The sequence below is a fragment of the Salvelinus namaycush genome, chromosome 29 (genome assembly GCF_016432855.1).
Source record: "Salvelinus namaycush isolate Seneca chromosome 29, SaNama_1.0, whole genome shotgun sequence".
NCBI classification, from domain to species: Eukaryota; Metazoa; Chordata; class Actinopteri; order Salmoniformes; family Salmonidae; genus Salvelinus; species Salvelinus namaycush.
Window position 1 is genome coordinate 23,485,726 of NC_052335.1, and position 21,619 is coordinate 23,507,344.

At 43.3% G+C, this 21,619-nt stretch overlaps 1 protein-coding gene and 1 long non-coding RNA gene across 2 annotated transcripts in view; one reads left to right on the forward strand and one right to left on the reverse strand.

Annotated features, from left to right (window-relative positions):
• LOC120024611 (cyclin-dependent kinase 19-like) overlaps positions 1-21,619 on the reverse strand; it is a 59,705-nt gene that overhangs the window by 8,693 nt on the left and 29,393 nt on the right. The window contains exons 3-10 of the mRNA XM_038968906.1: positions 17,281-17,391; positions 16,929-17,069; positions 10,878-10,935; positions 4,303-4,434; positions 2,457-2,600; positions 2,036-2,105; positions 1,784-1,856; positions 1,213-1,310 (exon numbers count right to left, since the gene is read on the reverse strand). Of these exons, the coding sequence (XP_038824834.1) occupies positions 1,213-1,310; positions 1,784-1,856; positions 2,036-2,105; positions 2,457-2,600; positions 4,303-4,434; positions 10,878-10,935; positions 16,929-17,069; positions 17,281-17,391 (827 nt within the window). The remainder of the gene's footprint in view (positions 1-1,212; positions 1,311-1,783; positions 1,857-2,035; positions 2,106-2,456; positions 2,601-4,302; positions 4,435-10,877; positions 10,936-16,928; positions 17,070-17,280; positions 17,392-21,619) is intronic.
• LOC120024612 lies at positions 4,086-20,715 on the forward strand. Its single transcript, XR_005472877.1, has 3 exons — positions 4,086-4,164; positions 4,334-4,441; positions 20,100-20,715. It is a non-coding gene; the product is annotated as an uncharacterized LOC120024612 (long non-coding RNA).

Consider the following 21,619-nt stretch of genomic DNA (forward strand, 5'->3'; position numbering starts at 1 on the left):
CACAGCACAATGCTGCCACCACCATGCTTCACTGTGAGGATGGTGTTCTCGGGGTGATGAGAGGTATTGGGTTTGCGCCAGACATAGCATTTTCCTTAATGGCCAAAAATATCAGTTTTAGTCATAGCTGACCAGAGTATCTTCTTCCATATGTTTGGGGAGTCTCCCACATGCTTTTTGGCGAACACCAAATGTGTTTGCTTATTTTTTTCTTTAAGCAATGGCTTTCTTCTGGCCTCTCTTCTGTAAAGCCCAGCTCCTTGGAGTGTAAGGCTTAAAGTGGTCCTATGGACAGATACTCCAATCTCTGCTGTGGAGCTTTGCAGCTTCTTCAGGGTTATCTTTGGTCTCTTTGTTGCCTCTCTGATTAATGCCCTCCTTGCCTGGTCCGTGAGTTCTGGTGGGCGGCCCTCTCTTGGTAGGTTTGTTGTGGTGCCATATTCTTTAAAAAAATGTATAATGGATTGAATGGTGCTCCGTGGGATGTTCAAAGTTTCTGATATTTTTTTATAACCCAACCCTGATCTGTACTTCTCCACAACTTTGTCCCTGACCTGTTTGGAGAGCTCCTTGGTCTTCATGGTGCCACTTGCTTAGTGTTGTTGCAGACTCTGGGGCCTTTCAGAACAGGTGTAATATATACTGAGATCATGTGACAGATCATGTGACACTTAAATAAAGTCCACCTGTGTGCAATCTAACTAATTATGTGACTTCTGAAGGTAATTGGTTGCACCAGATCTTATTTAGGGGCTTCGTACATATGCACGCACCACTTTTCCATTTTAATTTTTTTTAAATTTTTTGAAACAAGTAATTTTTTTCATTTCACTTCACCAATTTGGACTATTTTGTGTATGTCCATTACATGAAATCCAAATAAAAATGAATGTATATTACAGGTTGTAATGCAACAAAATAGGAAAAACGCCAAGGGGGATGAATACTTTTGCAAGGCACTGTATCTATGTTGAAAAACCAAAACACAACCAGGCCACTCAAGATAAAAACAGGAAACTATCAAATTCAAATACCAGACTATGACTATGAAATCAAATTGGAAGTGGGCTGTCTTTAGTTCACTGAATCATCAATCTCCATTGTTAGTTTATCAGACAGATGTATCATGGTGAAGATGTAACTGTGTTAATGTGTGGAGAGGATGTCTATGATCTAGACTGTGTTTGGAAAATGAAGTTTAGTAGCTCTCACTCTGAGGTTGGTAAGGGATCCTCCAGGAAATATGGGTCCTGTAGTGCCTGTTCAGACGTAATCCTTTTAGTGGGGTCCATTGTAAGGAGTTTCTGGAGCTGAAAGGTGGTTAATGAACACTGGGTTAGTGGTGCCAAGCAAACCCGATCAGCCAGCCCAGGCTTATTGGTTTTACAGCACTAATATCTAGATTGGGCCTTGTTATCTTATATTCTCCATTATAAATTGGGTGGTTTGAGCCCTGAATGCTGATTGGCTGACAGCCGTGGTATATCAAACCGTATACCACAGGTATGACAACATTTTTTACTGCTCTAATTACATTGGTAATCAGTTTATAATAGCAATAAGGCTCCTCGGGGGTTTGTGGTATATAGCCAATATATCTTCGCGTTGCGTTGTGCATAAGAACAACCCTGAGCCGTGGTATGTTTGCCATATACCACACCCCCTCGTGACTTATTACTTAAGTATAAATCACCCTATGGTGTGGTTGAGTAGATACGTTAGCATGCCCTCCATAAACTGGCACCTATGTTCAAGCAAGCAGGTTACTAGAAGGTGTGCTTACCAACAGGAAAACCTTGCTGTCAGGTTTGACTTTATGCTTCTCCATGTATTTGATTAGACTGCTATTTGCATACCTGAGAATGGGTGAAACACAGCAAAGACAAAAACCGACATCTTAAAGCAGGGGAATAGTCTCAACATGCTGCCTCCTTGAGAGAAAGGTTGAAACGTGATGTAAGATGTGTGTAAAAGGTTCAGGTATCTTTTGACAGCCGAGAAAGCCCAGGTATGGTCAGAATGTCAAGCCACTCACGTCGTTCTCCTGAAGTCTTTCTGAAGGGTGGGGTACTCTGGCATCTTCCTGATGTCCTCCCAATCTTTATCTGGCCAATTCAAACAGAAAAGCTTCAGTCACTTTAACCCAATTCTTATACTTGGACTAAGCACATGCTGTCTTCAGAGGATAATGTCATCTACTGTACATATTGTAGCTATGACAACAAGCACATGAGAAGGTCAAGGTTGATGATGACATAGTATACGTCATGACTTTCATGACCGTGAGAATGTACCTGGACTTTTACTGTGTTTCACATGGTCTTATCATGCATGTGTGTGTGTGTGTGTGTGTGTGTGTGTGTGTGTGTGTGTGTGTGTGTGTGTGTGTGTGTGTGTGTGTGTGTGTGTGTGTGTGTGTGTGTATGTGTGCGAGCATGTGTGTGTGCTGGTCAGACCTGCTGGGAAGCCCATGACACTGAATATCCTGTCCAGCTGGTCGTGGTGGAAGGGGTTACTGGTCTTAATGTCCTCCTGGCGACAGTGGAATATGGGCTCCGATGTCAGCAGCTCCGCAAAGATGCAGCCAATCGCCCAAATGTCTGCATCGGACCGACAAGCAGTTAGCAATTAGACTCAGTGGACCTGGGCCTATACCTTTGACACAAAGACATCAGCCATCAAGGGCTATCTGTATGTGACAATGTCTTCATCCTTCACTCTGTTTGGAAACTAGCCTTTTGTACCCATTATATTATATGTCCCATTGTGGAGAAACAGAGTGAAGGATTCAAATATCTGTCAGTGAGAATGTCTTTATCCTTCCCTATGTTTCTCCACTACAGGACACAGAAAACAATGGGTACACTGTGTATTATGAGACACAAACTAAACTCCTCTTAACTCCTTTCCACAGTCACAGGCTGTAATGGATGCCTAGGTACTTTAAGTGTGTAGATCTGCTACACTGTATGTATCTGTGATGACACCTGAAGGGCTTGTTGGGTTTGGCCTGAAGGGCTCGATTGAGTAATATATGTAATTTATACTTGACATTCCCAGGCAAGTATTCCAGGGATTTATTTTATTTAACCTTTATTTAACCAGGCAAGTCAATTAAGAACAAATGTCATTTAAGACAAAATGGACAACACAGACAGAAGACACTGGCAACAGTACAAATACAACAGCAAACAAACAGTAGAACAGTGTGTGTGTGTGTGTGTGTGTGTGTGTGTGTGTGTGTGTGTGTGTGTGTGTGTGTGTGTGTGTGTGTGTGTGTGTGTGTGTGTGTGTGTGTGTGTGTGTAGGCAGGCATGTGTGTGAAATAATACAATGAATCAGTAAAACAACATGCTTCCATACATAAGGCAAAGCAAAGTAGTAACATCGGGTGACAACTACGTCTCAACAACCTGTACATCTATTTGGCCTTTGAACTCCTCCAGGGACACAGGTCCTGGAGTTTTAGGTTGGTTTGGAGGGAATTCCAAGACCAGGGGGCTGAGTAATGAAAGGACCTTTTTCTATGCTTGGTTCTAATTTTCGGAACTCTTAGCATAAAACAAGACTGAGATCTGAGCTTGTATGCGTTTTCATTTCAAGCTAGAAGAGAGGATAGATTAAATGGCAGTATTCCTAAAATGGCCTTATAAATAGGAATGTAAGAGTGTTGGAGCCTGCGTGTTGCTAGGGATGTCATCTAGCTAATTATACACAAGACATACCCTTCATACAGATAAAGACCACGTATCACACTGCTTGTCGGGCCCTTGCTGTCAATGACACCCACATGGTATCTGTGAATGTCCACATATACTGAGTCTGACCAGAGCTGTATATTTTAGATTTGATTCATTTAGCAGACGCTCTTATCCAGAGCGACTTACAATAGTCAGTGCATACATTTTTCGTCCTTTTTCGTACTGGTACCCCGTGGGAATCGAAACCACAACTCCGGCGTTGCAAGCGCCATGCTGTACCAACTGAGCCACACAGGCCCAAAAACGGCTCTGAGGCTGGCATAGAGTAACAAGAGTAAATGCAAAAACTGTTTAAGTAAACAATCAAGGAGCAAAGTTCTACTGGCCTGTCTGTGCTGGTTGGTTTCAATTCATTGCCATCTAATCTCCAAGCTTTGGTTACAAAATAGGAAGCATGTGTTAGGTATGAAAATCACAATAACTTCTCTGAAACGTCTTTCAACGTATGTACCTTGAGTATGAAAATAATTCAGGCTACATAATAACTTCTATGGAAGGTATTTTGATGTATATACCTCTTGCCTTAAGGCTAACAACTCACCGATTGCTTTGGTGTAATGTCTGGCCCCTAGCAGAAGCTCAGGGGCCCTGTACCAGAATGTCACCACGACGGGGTCAAGGTCTGCCAGGGGTTTGAGAGGAGAGTTGAAGAGTCTGGCGAAGCCCATGTCAGCTAAAACGTGAGTAAGATAGTGGGGGAAACACAACATAGTATCAACGTGTATAAGATAGTGAGGGAAACACAACATAGTATCAACGTGTATAAGATAGTGAGGGAAACACAACATAGTATCAACGTGTATAAGATAGTGAGGGAAACACAACATAGTATCAACGTGTATAAGATAGTGGGTGAAACACAACATAGTATCAACGTGTATAAGATAGTGGGGGAAACACAACATAGTATCAACGTGTATAAGATAGTGGGGGAAACACAACATAGTATCAACGTGTATAAGATAGTGGGGGAAACACAACATAGTATCAACGTGTATAAGATAGTGAGGGAAACACAACATAGTATCAACATGTATAAGATAGTGGGGGAAACACAACATAGTATCAACGTGTATAAGATAGTGAGGGAAACACAACATAGTATCAACGTGTATAAGATAGTGGGGGAAACACAACATAGTATCAACGTGTATAAGATAGTGGGGGAAACACAACATAGTATCAACGTGTATAAGATAGTGGGGGAAACACAACATAGTATCAACGTGTATAAGATAGTGGGGGAAACACAACATAGTATCAACGTGTATAAGATAGTGGGGGAAACACAACATAGTATCAACGTGTATAAGATAGTGGGGGAAACACAACATAGTATCAACGTGTATAAGATAGTGGGGGAAACACAACATAGTATCAACGTGTATAAGATAGTGGGGGAAACACAACATAGTATCAACGTGTATAAGATAGTGGGGGAAACACAACATATTATCAACGTGTATAAGATAGTGGGGGAAACACAACATAGTATCAACGTGTATAAGATAGTGAGGGAAACACAACATAGTATCAACATGTATAAGATAGTGGGGGAAACACAACATAGTATCAACGTGTATAAGATAGTGAGGGAAACACAACATAGTATCAACATGTATAAGATAGTGGGGGAAACACAACATAGTATCAACGTGTATAAGATAGTGGGGGAAACACAACATAGTATCAACGTGTATAAGATAGTGGGGGAAACACAACACAGTATCAACGTGTATAAGATAGTGGGGGAAACACAACATAGTATCAACGTGTATAAGATAGTGGGGGAAACACAACATAGTATCAACGTGTATAAGATAGTGGGGGAAACACAACATAGTATCAACGTGTATAAGATAGTGGGGGAAACACAACATAGTATCAACGTGTATAAGATAGTGGGGGAAACACAACATAGTATCAACGTGTATAAGATAGTGGGTGAAACACAACATAGTATCAACGTGTATAAGATAGTGAGGGAAACACAACATAGTATCAACGTGTATAAGATAGTGGGGGAAACACAACATAGTATCAACGTGTATAAGATAGTGGGGGAAACACAACATAGTATCGACGTGAATGAATGACAATGAAACACAGGGCGGCCTGAATCCAAGGCTACTATTGATATTGATTATTATTGATATGTGTACTGCACTGTTGAGGGAGCTGGCATGTAAACCTTTCTCTGCACCGTTTATACCTGCTGTAAACTGTGTACATGATGAATAAACTTTGATTTGACTTCAGTTAGGGAGGGAGTGTTTTGTTTTAGGAAGGATCTCAGGCTCTGTTGAGCAAGCCATACAGATGTGGGATCTTAAATTGAGCCAGTTTCTCACAGCAGGAAAATAATCCTGCAGCAACAGGAAATGTGAATTATTATGTGGATTACTTTTCCTTCAGCGAGACTGAAGATTGGTCTGAAGAATTGCATGACAAGATAAGCCTCAAGACGGTCCTGTCACCCCCAAAATCTTTTAAGAGCTCAATGCTGCTGTTCCTCTCTCGGCGGGTCTGGACTCACACGACTTGTTTCATTTGCTTGGGCCCAAAGCACGCCAGGGATGGCATCCAGGACCCCCGGAATGCGTCAGCTGCATCCTGTTATCCTCCAAGATGCGGCGGGAACAATTGGTGTTATCTCTGCACTCTCAGGGCTCTTCTGGAGATGATGAAACTGACGACATTGGGGATATGGAGGACGCTATTTTCAAAGAGCCGACTCCACTGACCCAAGCTCACGCTCACCCCCCCCCCCCCCCCCCCCCCCCCGGGGAGGCTAAGTGTAGCAGTGACACCGAGGAGAGGGAAGAGTTCTCCGACCTCTCCTTCAGGAAAATCATCCGCTCTGCCAACTTCCCTACGCTCCGACTTCCCAGAGATTATCGAGGGGGCTCGGTCAAGTCAGAGATACTGACATGATGGTGGGCGGGCCTCTGGCTCAGCGATGCAAAGTGGCGGAACCTATAGCTCCCGCCATGCCCTCGCTGGATAGGTATGCAGGAGGATCCTGGGAGGAACAACTAACGGCAAGGGAGCCGGCAAAATCATATTTGCCCTTTACCAGAGTGGAGGGGAAGGCAAGAACCCGTCACCATGGGTATCCCCTGGCTGGAGAAGACGCTGGCTGCCCACTTTATTCCAGGCTACAGCCAATGGAACGCAAAAAAGCTTTAAAACAAAGTAAAGTCAAAACAAAGTAAAGTCTGAAATTTCTAAGTGGAAATTACAAACTTCCGAAGCCTTTTTAAACCTCAAATACACTACAAGTTTTACAATTTGAAATGGAATGTTCTCCTGAAACAGGTTGATCAAACTAAGATCCTACATCTGTACCATGATTAATGTATTGCTTGTCAAAGCCACCATGCTTGAATTCCACTGCCTTTCTCTCTCACAAGAGCGGGGAAATCAAAATATACAATGCTTTATGGCTGGTGTGTATGTCAATGCTGTCAGTAAGTCATCTTATGGGCTAGGTCTGCATAGCACTGGAGTCAAATCAAACTTTATTTGTCACATGCGCCGAATACAACAAGTGTAGACCTTACCGTGAAATGCTTACTGACAAGCCCTTAACCAACAGTGCAGTTCAAGAAGAGTTAAGAAAATATTTACCAAATAAACTAAAGCAAAAAATTATAAAAAGTAACACAATAACATAACAATAACGAGGCTATATATAGAGGGTACCGGGGGTAAAGGTTAAACAAATGGGGAGGGGGTTCAATGTAATAGTCCAGCAGCCATTTGATTAATTGTTCAGCAGTCTTATGGCTTGGGGGTAGAAGCTGTTAAGGAGCCTTTTGGTCCTAGACTTGGCGCTCCGGTACCGCTTGCTGTGCGGTAGCAGAGAAAACAGTCTATGACTTGGGTGACTGGAGTCTCTGACAATTTTATGGGCTTTCCTCGGACACCGCCTATTATATAGGTCCTGGATTGCAGGAAGCTTGGCCCCAGTGATGTACTGGGCCGTATGCACTACCCTCTGTAGCGTCTTATGGTCAGATGCCGAGCAGTTGCCATACCAGCCGGTAATGCAACCGGTCAGGATGCTCTCGATGGTGCAGCTGTAGAACTTTTTGAGGATCTGGGGACCCATGCCAAATCTTTCCAGTCTCCTGAGGGGGAAAAAGTTTTGTTGTGCCCTCTTCTTGACTGTCTTGGTGTGTTTGTACCATGATAGATTGTTGGTGATGTGGACACCAGGGAACTTGAAACTCTCGACATGCTCCACTACAGCCCCGTTGATGTTAATGGGGGCCAGTTCGACACGCCTTTTCCTATAATCCACAATCAGCTCCTTTGTCTTGCTCACCTTGAGGGAGAGGTTGTTGTCCTAGCACCACACTGCCAGTGTGTTTTGTAGTCTTATGTGAAGGTCTTCTGTCTGTAGTCTTATGGGAAGGTTTTCTGTCTGTAGTCTTATGGGAAGGTCTTCTGTCTGTAGTCTTATGGGAAGGTCTTCTGTTTGTAGTCTTATGTGAAGGTCTTCTGTCTGTAGTCTTATGGGAAGGTTTTCTGTCTGTAGTCTTATGGGAAGGTCTTCTGTCTGTAGTCTTATGGGAAGGTCTTCTGTTTGTAGTCTTATGGGAAGGTCTTCTGTTTGTAGTCTTTTGGGAATGTCTTCTGTTTGTAGTCTTATGGGAAGGTCCTCTGTAGTCTTATTGGGAGGTCTTCTGTCTGTAGTCTTATGGGAAGGTCCTCTGTAGTCTTATTGGGAGGTCTTCTGTCTGTAGTCTTATGGGAAGGTCTTCTGCTTGTAGTCTTTTGGGAATGTCTCTGTTTGTAGTCTTATGGGAAGGTCCTCTGTTTGTAGTCTTATTGGAAGGTCCTCTATTTGTAGTCTTAATGGATGGTCTTCTGTTTGTTGCCTTATTGAAAGGTCTTATGTTTGTAGTCTTATGGAAAGGTATTCTGTTTGTAGTCTTATTGGAAGGTCTTCTGTTTGTAGTCTAATGGGAAGTGCTTCTGTTTGTAGTCTTATGGGAAGAGATTCTGTTTGTATTCTTATGGGAAGGTCTTCTGTGTCTGTGCAGCACCTGAAGTGAAGTTTGGTGGTCTGGTCTGGTATGTTGGGTGTCACACTGCCATTGACACCCATGCATCCCTGAGCAGCAGTTATCATGGGGGTTCAGTGACTCTAAAACAATAACTTAGCACTAATGCTAGACTCTCAGGGTTAGGGTATAAATAGAGTCCGGCCGGCACTGCAGACCTGTGACATCATCCCAGAACAGTGCCATGCTGGGGAGTGGGTTATGCAATAGTGTGATCTGTGTGATGTGGCCATTTTAAGGCTCTCTGCCTGGTCCTGTGTCCCTGTGTTCAGAGACCCTCTCAGAGGCTGGTTGAAGGTTAAAGCAGCAGCCATTGTCAAGTAAACAACTCATCGATCTACAGTTGAAGTCAGAAGTTTACATACACTTAGGTTGCAGTCATTAAAACTTGTTTTTCAACCACTCCACACATTTCTTGTTAACAAACTATATTTTTGGCAAGTCGGTTAGGACATCTACTTTGTGCATGACACAAGTAATTTTTCCAACAATTGTTTACAGGCAGATTATTTCACTTATAATTCACTGTATCACAATTCCAGTGGGTCAGAAGTTAACATACACTAAGTTGACTGTGCCTTTAAACAGCTTGGAAAATTCCAGAAAATTATGCCATGGCTTTAGAAGCTTCTGATAGGCAAATTGACATCATTTGAGTCAATTGGAGGTGTACCTGTGGATGTATTTCAAGGCCTACCTTCAAACTCAGTGCCTCTTTGCTTGAGATCATGGGAAAATCAAAAGAAAATCAGCCAAGACCTCAGAAACAAAATTGCAGACCTCCACAAGTCTGGTTCATCCTTGGGAGCAATTTCCAAACGCCTGAAGGTACCATGTTCATCCCACATTCATCTGTACAAACAATAGTACGCAAGTATAAACACCATGGGACCACGCAGCCGTCATACCGCTCAGGAAGGAGACGCGTTCTGTCTCCTAGAGATGAACGTACCTTGGTGCGAACAGTGCAAATCAATCCCAGAACAGCAGCAAAGGACATTGTGAAGATGCTGGAGGAAACAGGTACAAAAGTATCTATATCTACAGTAAAATGAGTCCTATATCGACATAACTTGAAAGGCCGCTCAGCAAGGAAGAAGCCACTGCTCCAAAACCGCCATAAAAATGCCAGACTACGGTTTGTAACTGCACATGGGGACAAAGATCGTACTTTTTGGAAAAATGCCCTCTGGTCTGATGAAACAAAAACAGAACTGTTTGGCCATAATGACCATCGTTATGTTTGGAGGAAAAAGGGGGAGGCTTGCAAGCCGAAAAACACCATCCCAACCGTGAAGCATTGAGGTGGCAGCATCATGTTGTGGGGGTGCTTTGCTGCAGGAGGGATGGGTGCACTTCACAAAATAGATGGCATCGTGAGGAGGGAAAATTATGTGGATATATTGAAGCAACATCTCAAGACATCAGTCAGGAAGTTAAAGCTTGGTCGCAAATGGGTCTTCCAAATGGACAATGACCCCAAGCATACTTCAAAAGTTGTGGCAAAATGGCTTAAGGACAACAAAATCAAGGTATTGGAGTGGCAATCACAAAGCCCTGACCTCAATCCCATAGAACATTTGTGGGCAGAACTGAAAAAGCATGTGCAAGCCAGGAGGCCTACAAACCTGACTCAGTTACACCAGCTCTGTCAGGAGGAATGTGCCAAAATTCACCCAACTTATTGTGGGAAGCTTGTGGAAGGCTACCTGAAACGTTTGACACAAGTTAAACAATTTAAAGGCAATGCTACCAAATACTAATTGAGTGTATGTAAACTTCTGACCCACTAGGAATGTGATGAAAGAAATAAAATCTGAAATAAATCATTCTCTCTACTATTATTCTGACATTTCACATTTTTAAAATAAAGTGGTGATCCTAACTGACTTAAGACAGGGAATTTTTACTAGGATTAAATGTCAGGAATTGAAATTGAAATTGAAAAACTGAGTTTAATTTATTTGGCTAAAGTGTATGTAAACTTCCGACTTTAACTGTATCTACTTTATTGACTTCAGTGTGTACATTTAGCCCATCTTACCGATTTTCACTCGCCCTCGTTCTGAGCCCTCCCCCATAACCAGAATGTTGGCTGGTTTCTAGAGGAGAGAGAGACAAACAGACAAACAGTTAACCATATTGTTCTGTGTGTGTTTCAGCCATTAGGGAAGCCTCAGAGGCTCCAACACCAAGTAAGACAACACAACATAGAAATGAGGTTACACTCACTTCACAGGTGTATCACATATTATAAACTGGGTAGTTTTGCTCCTGGATGCTGATTGGCTGAAAGCTGTGGTATTTCAGACATTCTAAATTATGTGGTTCAAGCCCTGAATGCTGATTAGCTGAAAGCCAATACCACGGGTATGACAAAACATTTATTTTTACTACTCTAATTACATTGGTAACCATAGCAAAAAGGCACCTCGGGGGTTTGTGGTATATGGCTAATATACCACGGCTAAGGGCTGTATCCAAGCACTCCGTGTTGCATCGTGCTTAAGAACATCTCTTAGTCGTGGTATATTGGCCATATACCACACCTCCTCAGGCCTTATTGCTTAAATAGACAAAAATGCCATGCATGTCCAATGTCTTTTGGAGGGAAGTTTTGGTAATATCATTGTAACATACAAATAACAGAGGCAGAGCATGCCAAATGGAAAGTGTATTACGCTATTGACCTACATACTGCCAAATACAAAAAAAGAGGTCAAACTACTATAAAACTTCTGTGAAAGATTGCTCTGTCAATGATTGTACTGATCATTGATATCAAGGTCTGCCATGGTTGTGAATCATGCCTGTTCCTTTGGGACACTGATTCCAACCACGCAATAATCTCTTACTTAGTCTGTGTTTTAGGGCTTTGGGGAGGAATTATATTATGATGCCCAGTATAGTTCTGTGGTTTCCTGCATGACACCAGAACCACCTAGCCAATTCAAACCCGGACACATGGAGAAAACAGCCAGACAGTCTGTGTTCCAGGAACTCATCTCGCAGAAAACAAATTTGCATTATATGTCATTCAAAAAACACAGTTTGCCATGGTGTGTCCAGCACATAACCACCACTGTTTTCACTTTCACTCTATCCAAAGATTTATGCCCAAAGAAAAATAGTCTAGTTCTGCTTCATCTCCTACCCATCCACAAACCATGCTGCACATTAAAGACATCACAGTGCCAGATGTATACAGTACACAATAACATTTCCAATGACTATATTCAACTAGTAGGCAACCCACTATTTATTTCATCTTATAAAACGGGTGTGTCTAATCCTGAATGCTGATTGGTTAAAACCGCATTCCAGCCGGTGTCTATTCCACAAGTTACCACCGGCTAAATCTATGATGTTAAAATGCCTATTTACTGTGTTCCATCTGAATGCGCAATCCACTGTCTCATCAGCCCAGCCAAGCAATTTATAATCTTGATCTCAACTCCAAATCCTTCCGTTGTCTGTTAGTCCCCTGAATCTGTGTGAATCTTAAATCTCATAGGATTCAATCTGTTCAACAAACAGGTTCCTATAGCAAACAGGGTTTGCTAAAGGGATGCCACTTATAATGAGCTCTATTATTCAAACACACAACAAAACACTGCTATCGGCAAACACTATGACGACTCATATGAGGAGGGTTTCTTTTCAAGCCCAAATGACTGGCACCGGCTCCTCTTTGAAATTCTAAACTGGGCTAATGGATTCAATCCAAAGACATTCATTTTCATTGGCCCAATGTTCAAAGAGATCATATTTTCATACAGGTAAACAATAACTATGAAAATACTCTCATAAAACAGAGACTGGATGAACGGGCAATTAAAAAGTAAAATTAGCATGTTAATGAGGTTGTAACGTTGCTGTCTGATATATTTTTTCTGCAAAAGTTTGGATTTTATTGACTCTAACATGTGTTTAGCTTCCCAGAAAAGTTAGGAGTCTTTGTGCAGTGGGTCAGGAGTGGTAAACAGTTAAGTTAGCGTTTACCAAACTCGGTCCCCGGGACCCCAAGGGTGCAGTTTTTTTTTTTTGCCCTAACACTACACAGCTGATTCAAAGCTTGATGATTAGTTGGGGGTCCCGAGGGCCGAGTTTGGGAAACACTGCCGTAAATCCTCCATGGACAGAAAACGCAATCCCTAAGGAGGTGCCTCTCTTTCACACAAAAAACATACCCCTCGTTGAGTCAAAAATAGCCCTGTTTTCAGGCCAGGAAGGGCCAGAGGCTAACACTATCTTTACATGTACTGGGAAACATACAACAGTGCCACCAGATTAAGTAATGACCCTGCTTTTCTTGGCGCACAGGCGTTAACCACTTTACTGTCATAACCATGTTATAGCAGTACAGGCCTGCCACAGCCCACTGCACACAGGATATAGAGGGCACAGGGCACATACATATTCATACAAAGGACAGTTGGTGTGGATGCTATTTTCCTAGACATTTTCTTGTTGCGGACGTGGCATGTAACTGCGGGTAGCCAGGGATTACTCCAGCTTTGAACAATATTCCATTACGTCAGAGATAAGGGCATGTCCTTAGTAATCAATCATGACAACAACCCACCATTGGCCAGCAGGTGAGAGAGTGCAACCTAGCTATATGCTGCAGCTGAAATCTGACAGCCTGGACATATTGACTTTCAGGGGGGAGTGGGACCTGCGATCTGGGATCTAACTCTGCTGGCTAGTGGCTGGTGGCTGGTGTGGGTTATATAACTTAGGCAGGAGATGGGGGCGGGACTGCCTGGTTAGCTGGCGACTGAGAAGGGGGAGGTGCTGCCTGGTTCGCTGGAGACTGAGGATGGGGAGGTAATGCCTGTCTCGCTGGAGACTGAGGATGGGGAGGTGCTGCCTGTCTCGCTGGAGACTGAGGATGGGAAGGTGCTGCCTGTCTCGCTGGAGACTGAGGATGGGAAGGTGCTGCCTGTCTCGCTGGAGACTGAGGATGGGGAGGTGCTGCCTGTCTCGCTCGAGACAGAGGATGGGGAGGTGCTGCCTGTCTCGCTGGAGACTGAGGATGGAGAGGTGCTGCCTGTCTCGCTAGAGACTGAGGATGGGGAGGTGCTGCCTGTCTCGCTCGAGACAGAGGATGGGGAGGTGCTGCCTGTCTCGCTTGAGACAGAGGATGGGGAGGTGCTGCCTGTCTCGCTCGAGACAGAGGATGGGGAGGTGCTGCCTGTCTCGCTCGAGACAGAGGATGGGTACAGTGGTGAGGGGAGGCTGGTTTCTCTGCAGCGGTGCAGTGCCCAGCTGCAGCACAAGGTTGAGTGTTGCATAATAGACAGAGTGGTGTAGGGAGCCATGAAAGACGTGCTATTGCCCTACCCCTGTGGCTGTTGATAAAGCACTGAGTCGCTGGAGTAACTAGCCTCCGAGGAGATTAGGAATGCTGTTTGCATTTCTCACCCTTTAGCCTAAATCTAACACACCTCCCCCAACATGACTCGGGAGAAAAATGTCCAGATGGGGTGGAACGTGGCATTTTCCATTGAGTAGCAACATCTGAGGTACACGGCTATAAAGTGGTAGACAAAGGGAGTTGACTCTTTCATATTCAGGACAATTTCACAATGGAATGGCCAACAAACTCCCTGTGCAAAACAGACTACACATACCCACGTATCCCGATTCCGAACACCACCAGCTTGAGAGTGGAATTTCCACAATAGCAGGAAGTGCTTGCTTTGAGAAAACTGCAAAACATCAACCTTTATCTGGAATCAGACACAGAGAAAGCGACAACAGAGAAATTCACCCTGCGGCAAAGAAAATAGTTATTAAGAGCCGGAAGAATTGGTGTCCAGATAAGAGAGAAAAACAACGCTAGCTACTGTGCCAGTGTGTTTTAATTCCAGCAGTAGCTAGCTATGTGCTGACCATGTACAGTAGTACTGACAGAGGCCTCTGCTTAGATACAGGCATGCTTGTGCAACAGGAAGGCAGCTACGGCAGCACATACCCTATGCCGTTATTAGTGTTGAGGTCAGACACATGAAATCAAAAACACAAGACCATTGTCCCTTCTGTTGTATCCTGGGTGATTTATTAACCACATCTATTGACCAGGCATTAAAGACCTGCTTAATCCTATAGAATTTCTAAGCAGAATTAAAGAAATACGCTATTGATGACACACTCTCAACAAGTAATACCATGTCATAAACTGCTCAGCAATCACCATCATCAATGACAACGTGATCCACTATCCTCGCAAAGTTATCAATCAACTCGGATTTCACCTCCAAAATAACCCCTACAAGGGAAACATATTGAGCAAGGGACCATCAATGGCCAGACAGTGCAGTAGTATGTCTTCATAACTGTATTACTCCACCTTGGCTGTTGTGGTATAGGCCGAGTTAGTGAGGCTGAGGCACTGACTGATAGATCCCTGTGTATTTATATAACGGGAGTTAGCGTTGGTCCTCATCGCACCATGCTGCCATCTGGGAGAGCTGAGAGAGATTACATGAGAGGGGATGGCCCGATGAAGGCCTGATAAGAATGCTGGAGCTGTGGGACTTGCAGATTCATTCTACTCTGCATTAGTCTCCAGTGACGGGACAGAAGTCACATCAACTGACTGACTTATGTTCTGAAGTGTGCCGACTCAATTAGTGTGCTGGTAGTAAACACCAAACATCTGGGCACCAATGCGTTAGAACAGAATAGATTCCCTACTACCCGTTCATCCACAACAGTCTTCTACTCATTGCAATCATCCCCTGTGTTTACTGCTTGAAGAATGTCAATATAATGACACAGCTGGTGTCCTCTAATAGCAGCTGACTTCCCACTGGCTGGCAGGACACAAACGATTGTCTTTCCATCAGCTAGTTGGTAAGTGTTATGCCTCTGTTATATACTATTATTAGTGATAGGGGAAAAATCGATACAATTACATATCGGGATATTATTTTTTACGACATATTGTCGCAATATCATTTTTGCGCTAGTTGGCTGTACCTGCACCAAAACTCCAGTATTTTGGTGCAGGTACAGCTTGTTCTCCATCTTCTTTTTAAATAAGGAGCCAATTTGTTTTCAGCACTTCTATTTCCATGACTGATCAAAACTCGTTCTCGTGGCTCTCTCGTTTCTCTGTAGCAGACATATGGTGAGCAATACGTTTGGAACATCGAATGGCAATAGAATCACAGTATCAAATTGCAATACATATAAAATTGTGAGAATCGCAATACATATCGTATTGGCATCTAAGTATTGTGATAATATCCTATCGTCAGGTCCCTGGCAATTTCCAGCCATAAGTGTTGTGTCACTGTAATATAGTGTTATAAAAGTGTAATATAGTGTTATAAGTGTAATATAGCCCTTATCATGGAATGTCCAAGTTGCACCATAATCAGTTGAGTTTGGGACAATCAGAAGGGAAAAAAAGCTTCTCAAGCAAAATAAAAACTTATTTCTAAAAGGAACTGCAGAAAGAGATAAGAGAGAGAGAGAGAGAGAGAGAGAGAGAGAGAGAGTGCTCTTGTGTTGAGAGGGGCCGTGAGGAGAGGAGGTATCTACAGCCAGATAAGAGAGAGAACAATCCTGTGACCTCGTTCCAGCTGGGCCCAGGGCTGACCTTCCGCTACATTGAGCCCAGCAGAGTCAGGTGAACAGCCTGACCTTCCAGGAAAACGCTGTGGGAAAGGTATGGGGGAGAAAGTCTCACAGGGGTGCTAGAGTACAGGCTGGGTGGTGGTGGTGGTGAGAGTAGGGGGGGCAGAATTGACAACATTCACCAAGCCAAGACACTTTGCTCCACAGCCAAGGGCCTTAGAATCATAATAATAAACAGTACAAGGATATAACAGCACTTGTGCCAGACAACACAGGATTCAGTTAGCTGGCAAGAGGGTTGCTTTAATGATCCTTTTTGCAGTGAACACCACTCATTGCGGCTTCTAGATATGCAAACAAGTAACTTATTTGCATGCACCCTATTGGTTAAAAGCAGTTCATATCAGTGACCAATAGGAAAAGGACAGATCAGTGGATGAGGTGTCAGTGAGCATGTGTAGCAACATTGTAAAGGGACACTGGAACTACAGTACAATCGACTCACCAGATCCCTGTGAAGCACCCAGTTGGCATGGAGGTAATGGATCCCGTCCAGAATCTGATATAGGAGAGACTTGACCATGCCTCTCGGCAGCTGCATGGGCTTTTTATTGGCCTTGGAGGCACGGTGGAACTTGATGATGTGCTGAAAGGAGACCAGAGGGAGTGGCATTGAGAAACTGATCAATCAAGGGAATCAAACAGCTAGTTTCCACAACATACATACCAATACATCATGTACCATACACGGTCCTTTACAGACAGGAAAACGTCAAGAACAAAGATGAAACAACTAAAACATCCAAACAAAAACCTAAAACTGGTCTTCTGACTGGCAGTTGTGATGAAACACTTACCCAGAGGTCGTGCTCAGCATAGTCAAAGAGGAGCCACACCTTTCTGTCACTGTGAGACAGGAACACTTTCTGCAGGGCGATCACGTTGGGGTGTTTCAGTTCTCGTAACAGCTGCAACACACAGCAAGAGCTTCCATAAATCTCCAACAGAAAAAAACACCTCTTTCAATGCAATTTATTAACACCTTCTGAATTATTGAACTGGGACAAGAGTCATTCAGTTTATTTGCAGAATTCTGACACGAACTTGGAAAAAATTACACTGCATTAAATATAACAATTTTGTACATGCTGTACTGGAGGCTATGTGCCTCACATCTCTCACGTCTTATCCTCACATCAACATGTCAGATAAAGATTGGCAGCATATGGAAAATGAAACTAAAAGGAAGAGTCCTCTAGGGATGGGCATTTGAAATAATTATACTATTTGAATAATATCATGAAAGATCAGGATAGTCTAAATGACATTTTTGTTTTAAAATACCACTATTAATTTGACCAATCAGAACGACACAAATGTACATGCAGGACAGCCGACAGAGGAGTCTGTTTTTCACCATGATAGAACTGATTCTGTTACAAAAACATTTTCTGGTGCGAGTTCTGCATTGATCTATGTCAGGTATTGTGGAAACTCCATTAGGTGAGCACCAGTAATTGCCATTTCAAGTGGGGGAAATAGCATACCGATGTCAGGTAGCCTTTGATGGCTAAATGTGCAGAAGTAGCTCAACGCACCGTTATAAGAACTACAGGTACATTCAAAAAAAAGTTTTTTTAAATCAAGAATTTTAAATGTCATGATATATCATTGGATGTTAAAATGTCCCAAGGATCATTTAATTTCATTTAGAAAAAGCTTTTCCACTGTTAAAAAAGGCCTCCAAAAATGAACACTCACTCAAGTAATCAAATATTAACCTCCATTCGGATATCTAGATATTGGATTATCCATGCCCATACTAGTTTCCTCACAAATCATGAGGGATTTCCACACTACTCTAATCACATGAAGTGGGAACTCGTGTTGTAGTTGTAGTTGTTGTTGTGAACTCTCCATCTCACTCCAACCCTCTGCACCAGCAGACAGACGGACCATCAGGCTATGCAGCCAGCCCAGCTGTGTGTCCATGGATTTATTACATAAGAGAGATGCTCCCACCTGCGCTGTATGCTTTAGTTTCTCCACTGAAACCTTGTGTGTCTTACTAATGGGCCCAAAGCAGATGTTCCAACATCACCGTGGCAGGCAACACACAGCCCCTGCACAGCTGAGGCTGAGAGACACAACACTACAGTCTGCCTTCACTATACTGTATTAACATCAATACATTATATTTCTACACACTAAGGACTCTGTATTACTGCACTAAGATAAAGACATTATACTCCCACACAATCAGCTGTTTCTCTTCATGTTCATCCTCTCCCAGCTTGTTTTGTCAGCGGAGGCACAACTGAATCCATAATCAATCGAGCCCTTTAGATAGACTACAATCTCAATAGGGGGGTTGTGTGTGTGTGTGTGTGGCTTTGTTGGGAAAGAGCTAAAACGGGCCGTAATGAATTATTCACCCATAGTGTCACCTGACCTGAAATCCCATGGAAGAATACCTCTCTGTGAGTGTCCCTCCCTGCGATCTTGACGACACCGTACACTAAACATGCAGCCAGGGCGTTGGCTCGAGCTAGGGCACAGTTGGCTATAATTTCAGAGTGTCCGCCGACAAGGACAGACAGGGTTACAGCCAGGGGGGAGTGGCTCTCTGCATTGACAATGTACTATATCACACGCACGCAACCATGCACACACACAGCCTGTCTCCCCCCTCGGTTCTACCCGTAAGGCAGGCTAGTACTGTAGTAATAAGCTTAAAAAGTGAGGTTGGAGGGGCAGAGACAGAGCAGGGGGAATAATGCTGTGATTGTATATGCCGCAAGTTTAATTTGGGCTTTGGATGGGGGAAATGAGGAGGGGGTTATTGAGGTTAGTGTTTAATAACAAGCTAATCCCTGGGCTATGACACGGCATTGTGCTAATAAGCCCTGGGCTTACAGGCATACTACAGGCAGACCCCTGCCTCTGTGACGCTGGCCACACTGACTGGACTCACAGAGCCACAAGGACTAGCCACCCACCAGACCAATTCTGGTATAACTGCTTTCTCGTAGTACCCCACAACGGTCGGCGTTCAAAAGTATGCGCTCTTTATAATCAGCTAAACTAACAAACAGGGATCCCGTGCAGTCACATGACTTCTACAAAAGGTATAGAGGTAATTTCGTTATGGCAAATGCAAAGATGCACATTGTATTTATCCAGGGGGAGGGCCAGACTATGTAGCTCAGTTGGTAGAGCATGGTGCTTGCAACACCAGGGTAGTGAGTTTGATTCCTGGGATCACCCATATGTAAAATGTATGCATGCATGATTGTAAGTAGTTTGGATAAAAGTGTTTGCTAAATGGCATATATTATCTATTATATTATACTGTATAGTAGAGTACTGAAAATAACAGTGTTGTTGTTTCAGCTTAGCATTTCAGTATAATACTCCTTCCACATTGACACAGAATCAATGAGCTTATTGCAGTAAATCCATCACAGGGGATTGAACCTTTGTAGAATCACTCCACTCTCAAGTGAATTTGAGAGCAGAGAAGAGGAGCAAAGCCAGTGTAGTGAAACAGACTTCATGTCATCAGGACAGTCTCTGTCTGTCAGTGCCCATGTTCCTTTACAGGGGGCATCACCTCAGTCAAACCTCACTGCCGTAATCAGATGCCCTTAATCCACTCTCTCTCTCTGGTCCACAGGAAGCAAGATTGCAGCTGCCCTAGGGGACATTTTACTGGACTGAGTAAATAAAAACTCTGACTCAGCCATTTCATGGGATCAAGATGAGATTATATCTATGTAGATTCTGGTTTTCTGCTCCGCATAACACCCAGTGTGTCAATTAACGACTGCAGCAATTACCATCAAAAGGTCACGGTTTATGGACTTCCGTCATTGTAAAAAATGATTTGTTCTTAAGTGACTTGCCTTGTTAAATAAAGGTTACACACACAATCTGCTAGATCCATAAAACATAAAAGTATTGTGCAATCAATATTTTGTGAAAGTGCTGTACATCCCAATGTATACGTTTCCTGTTTCAAATCTACTTATCAAACCTGTTTGTCTGTCAAAATCAGAAACAGCCAAAGATATGTCCAAAGAAAAGACATTAAAAGAAAAGACATTAAAAATAATGTGGCCTTGACCATTGCACAGAACCCTCATTGTGAATGTGTGGCAAGAATATAAGAACAGCGCAGTTGTCCGTGGCCTGTTCTGGGAAAAATGGGTCATGTTTTTCAACAGCTTCACAGGGAAAGCTCTGGCTGGATGTGGGCCAAATGTTAGCACAGCCTCTGTTGTCAGGACAGCCAATACACCTTTAAAGAGGCCACATGAACCTGGATCCATGAGGTCTCGGCTTTCAGTTCACTAACCACCACTGGCTCATATATATAACCCCACATAACATTTGGAAACTTAAATAGCTTGCAATTCAGTCTATTTCTATGGGCATTTAAGGCTTGGCAGTCATTACCACATTATACACATTTAGGGTTTTAGATCAATGTGGGTTTTGTATTACAGTCAACGAGCACGAGTCAAAACAAGTCACAAATCTGGGGATAAGAGAGTGAGAGGAACCACAAGAAAACAGTGTCTCCCTGAGTTGGGCCCGGAGAAAGCTGTGTCTCCAAAATGGCACACCGTTCCCTGTAGTGCACACATTTTTGACCAAAGCCCTATGGGTGCCATTTGGGATGCAGCTAGGGACTGACTAACGAGCTGGCTTCCTTCATGCGGCTACAGCGCACTGGGTCGATAAATCCAGAGCAGGCAGGCTGCTGCTGTGTGTTTTGGACCGAGAACCACTACAGGTCCAAGTGAAACACTACGGCTCTGTGTATGGAAATGTGCATGCCAAGCTTTTCCCTGAGACTGAACAAAGGCAAGGCAAGCATTCTGCTCTCTCTGCTCAGCTGCCGCCAGACATTTTCTCTTGTTATTCTGTGTTGCCCAGAACATGCTGACTCTGATAGAAGCTGTGTCGTTGAGTAACCATGGTCTGTGGCGCAGGGAAGATTAGTGTAGCTACTAGCAGCATATTCTCTGACAGAATGGATACCCACATGCAGGTTTTCTTTCGCACATATTAGAATGCCATTGAAGAATGCATGTTGTGGTTTATGTGTGCTATATACTGAAGCAGAACGCAATTCAATTTGAATCTCCTTTGCTGTTATATATCATCACTAAAATAGCTTCTCTCAATTTT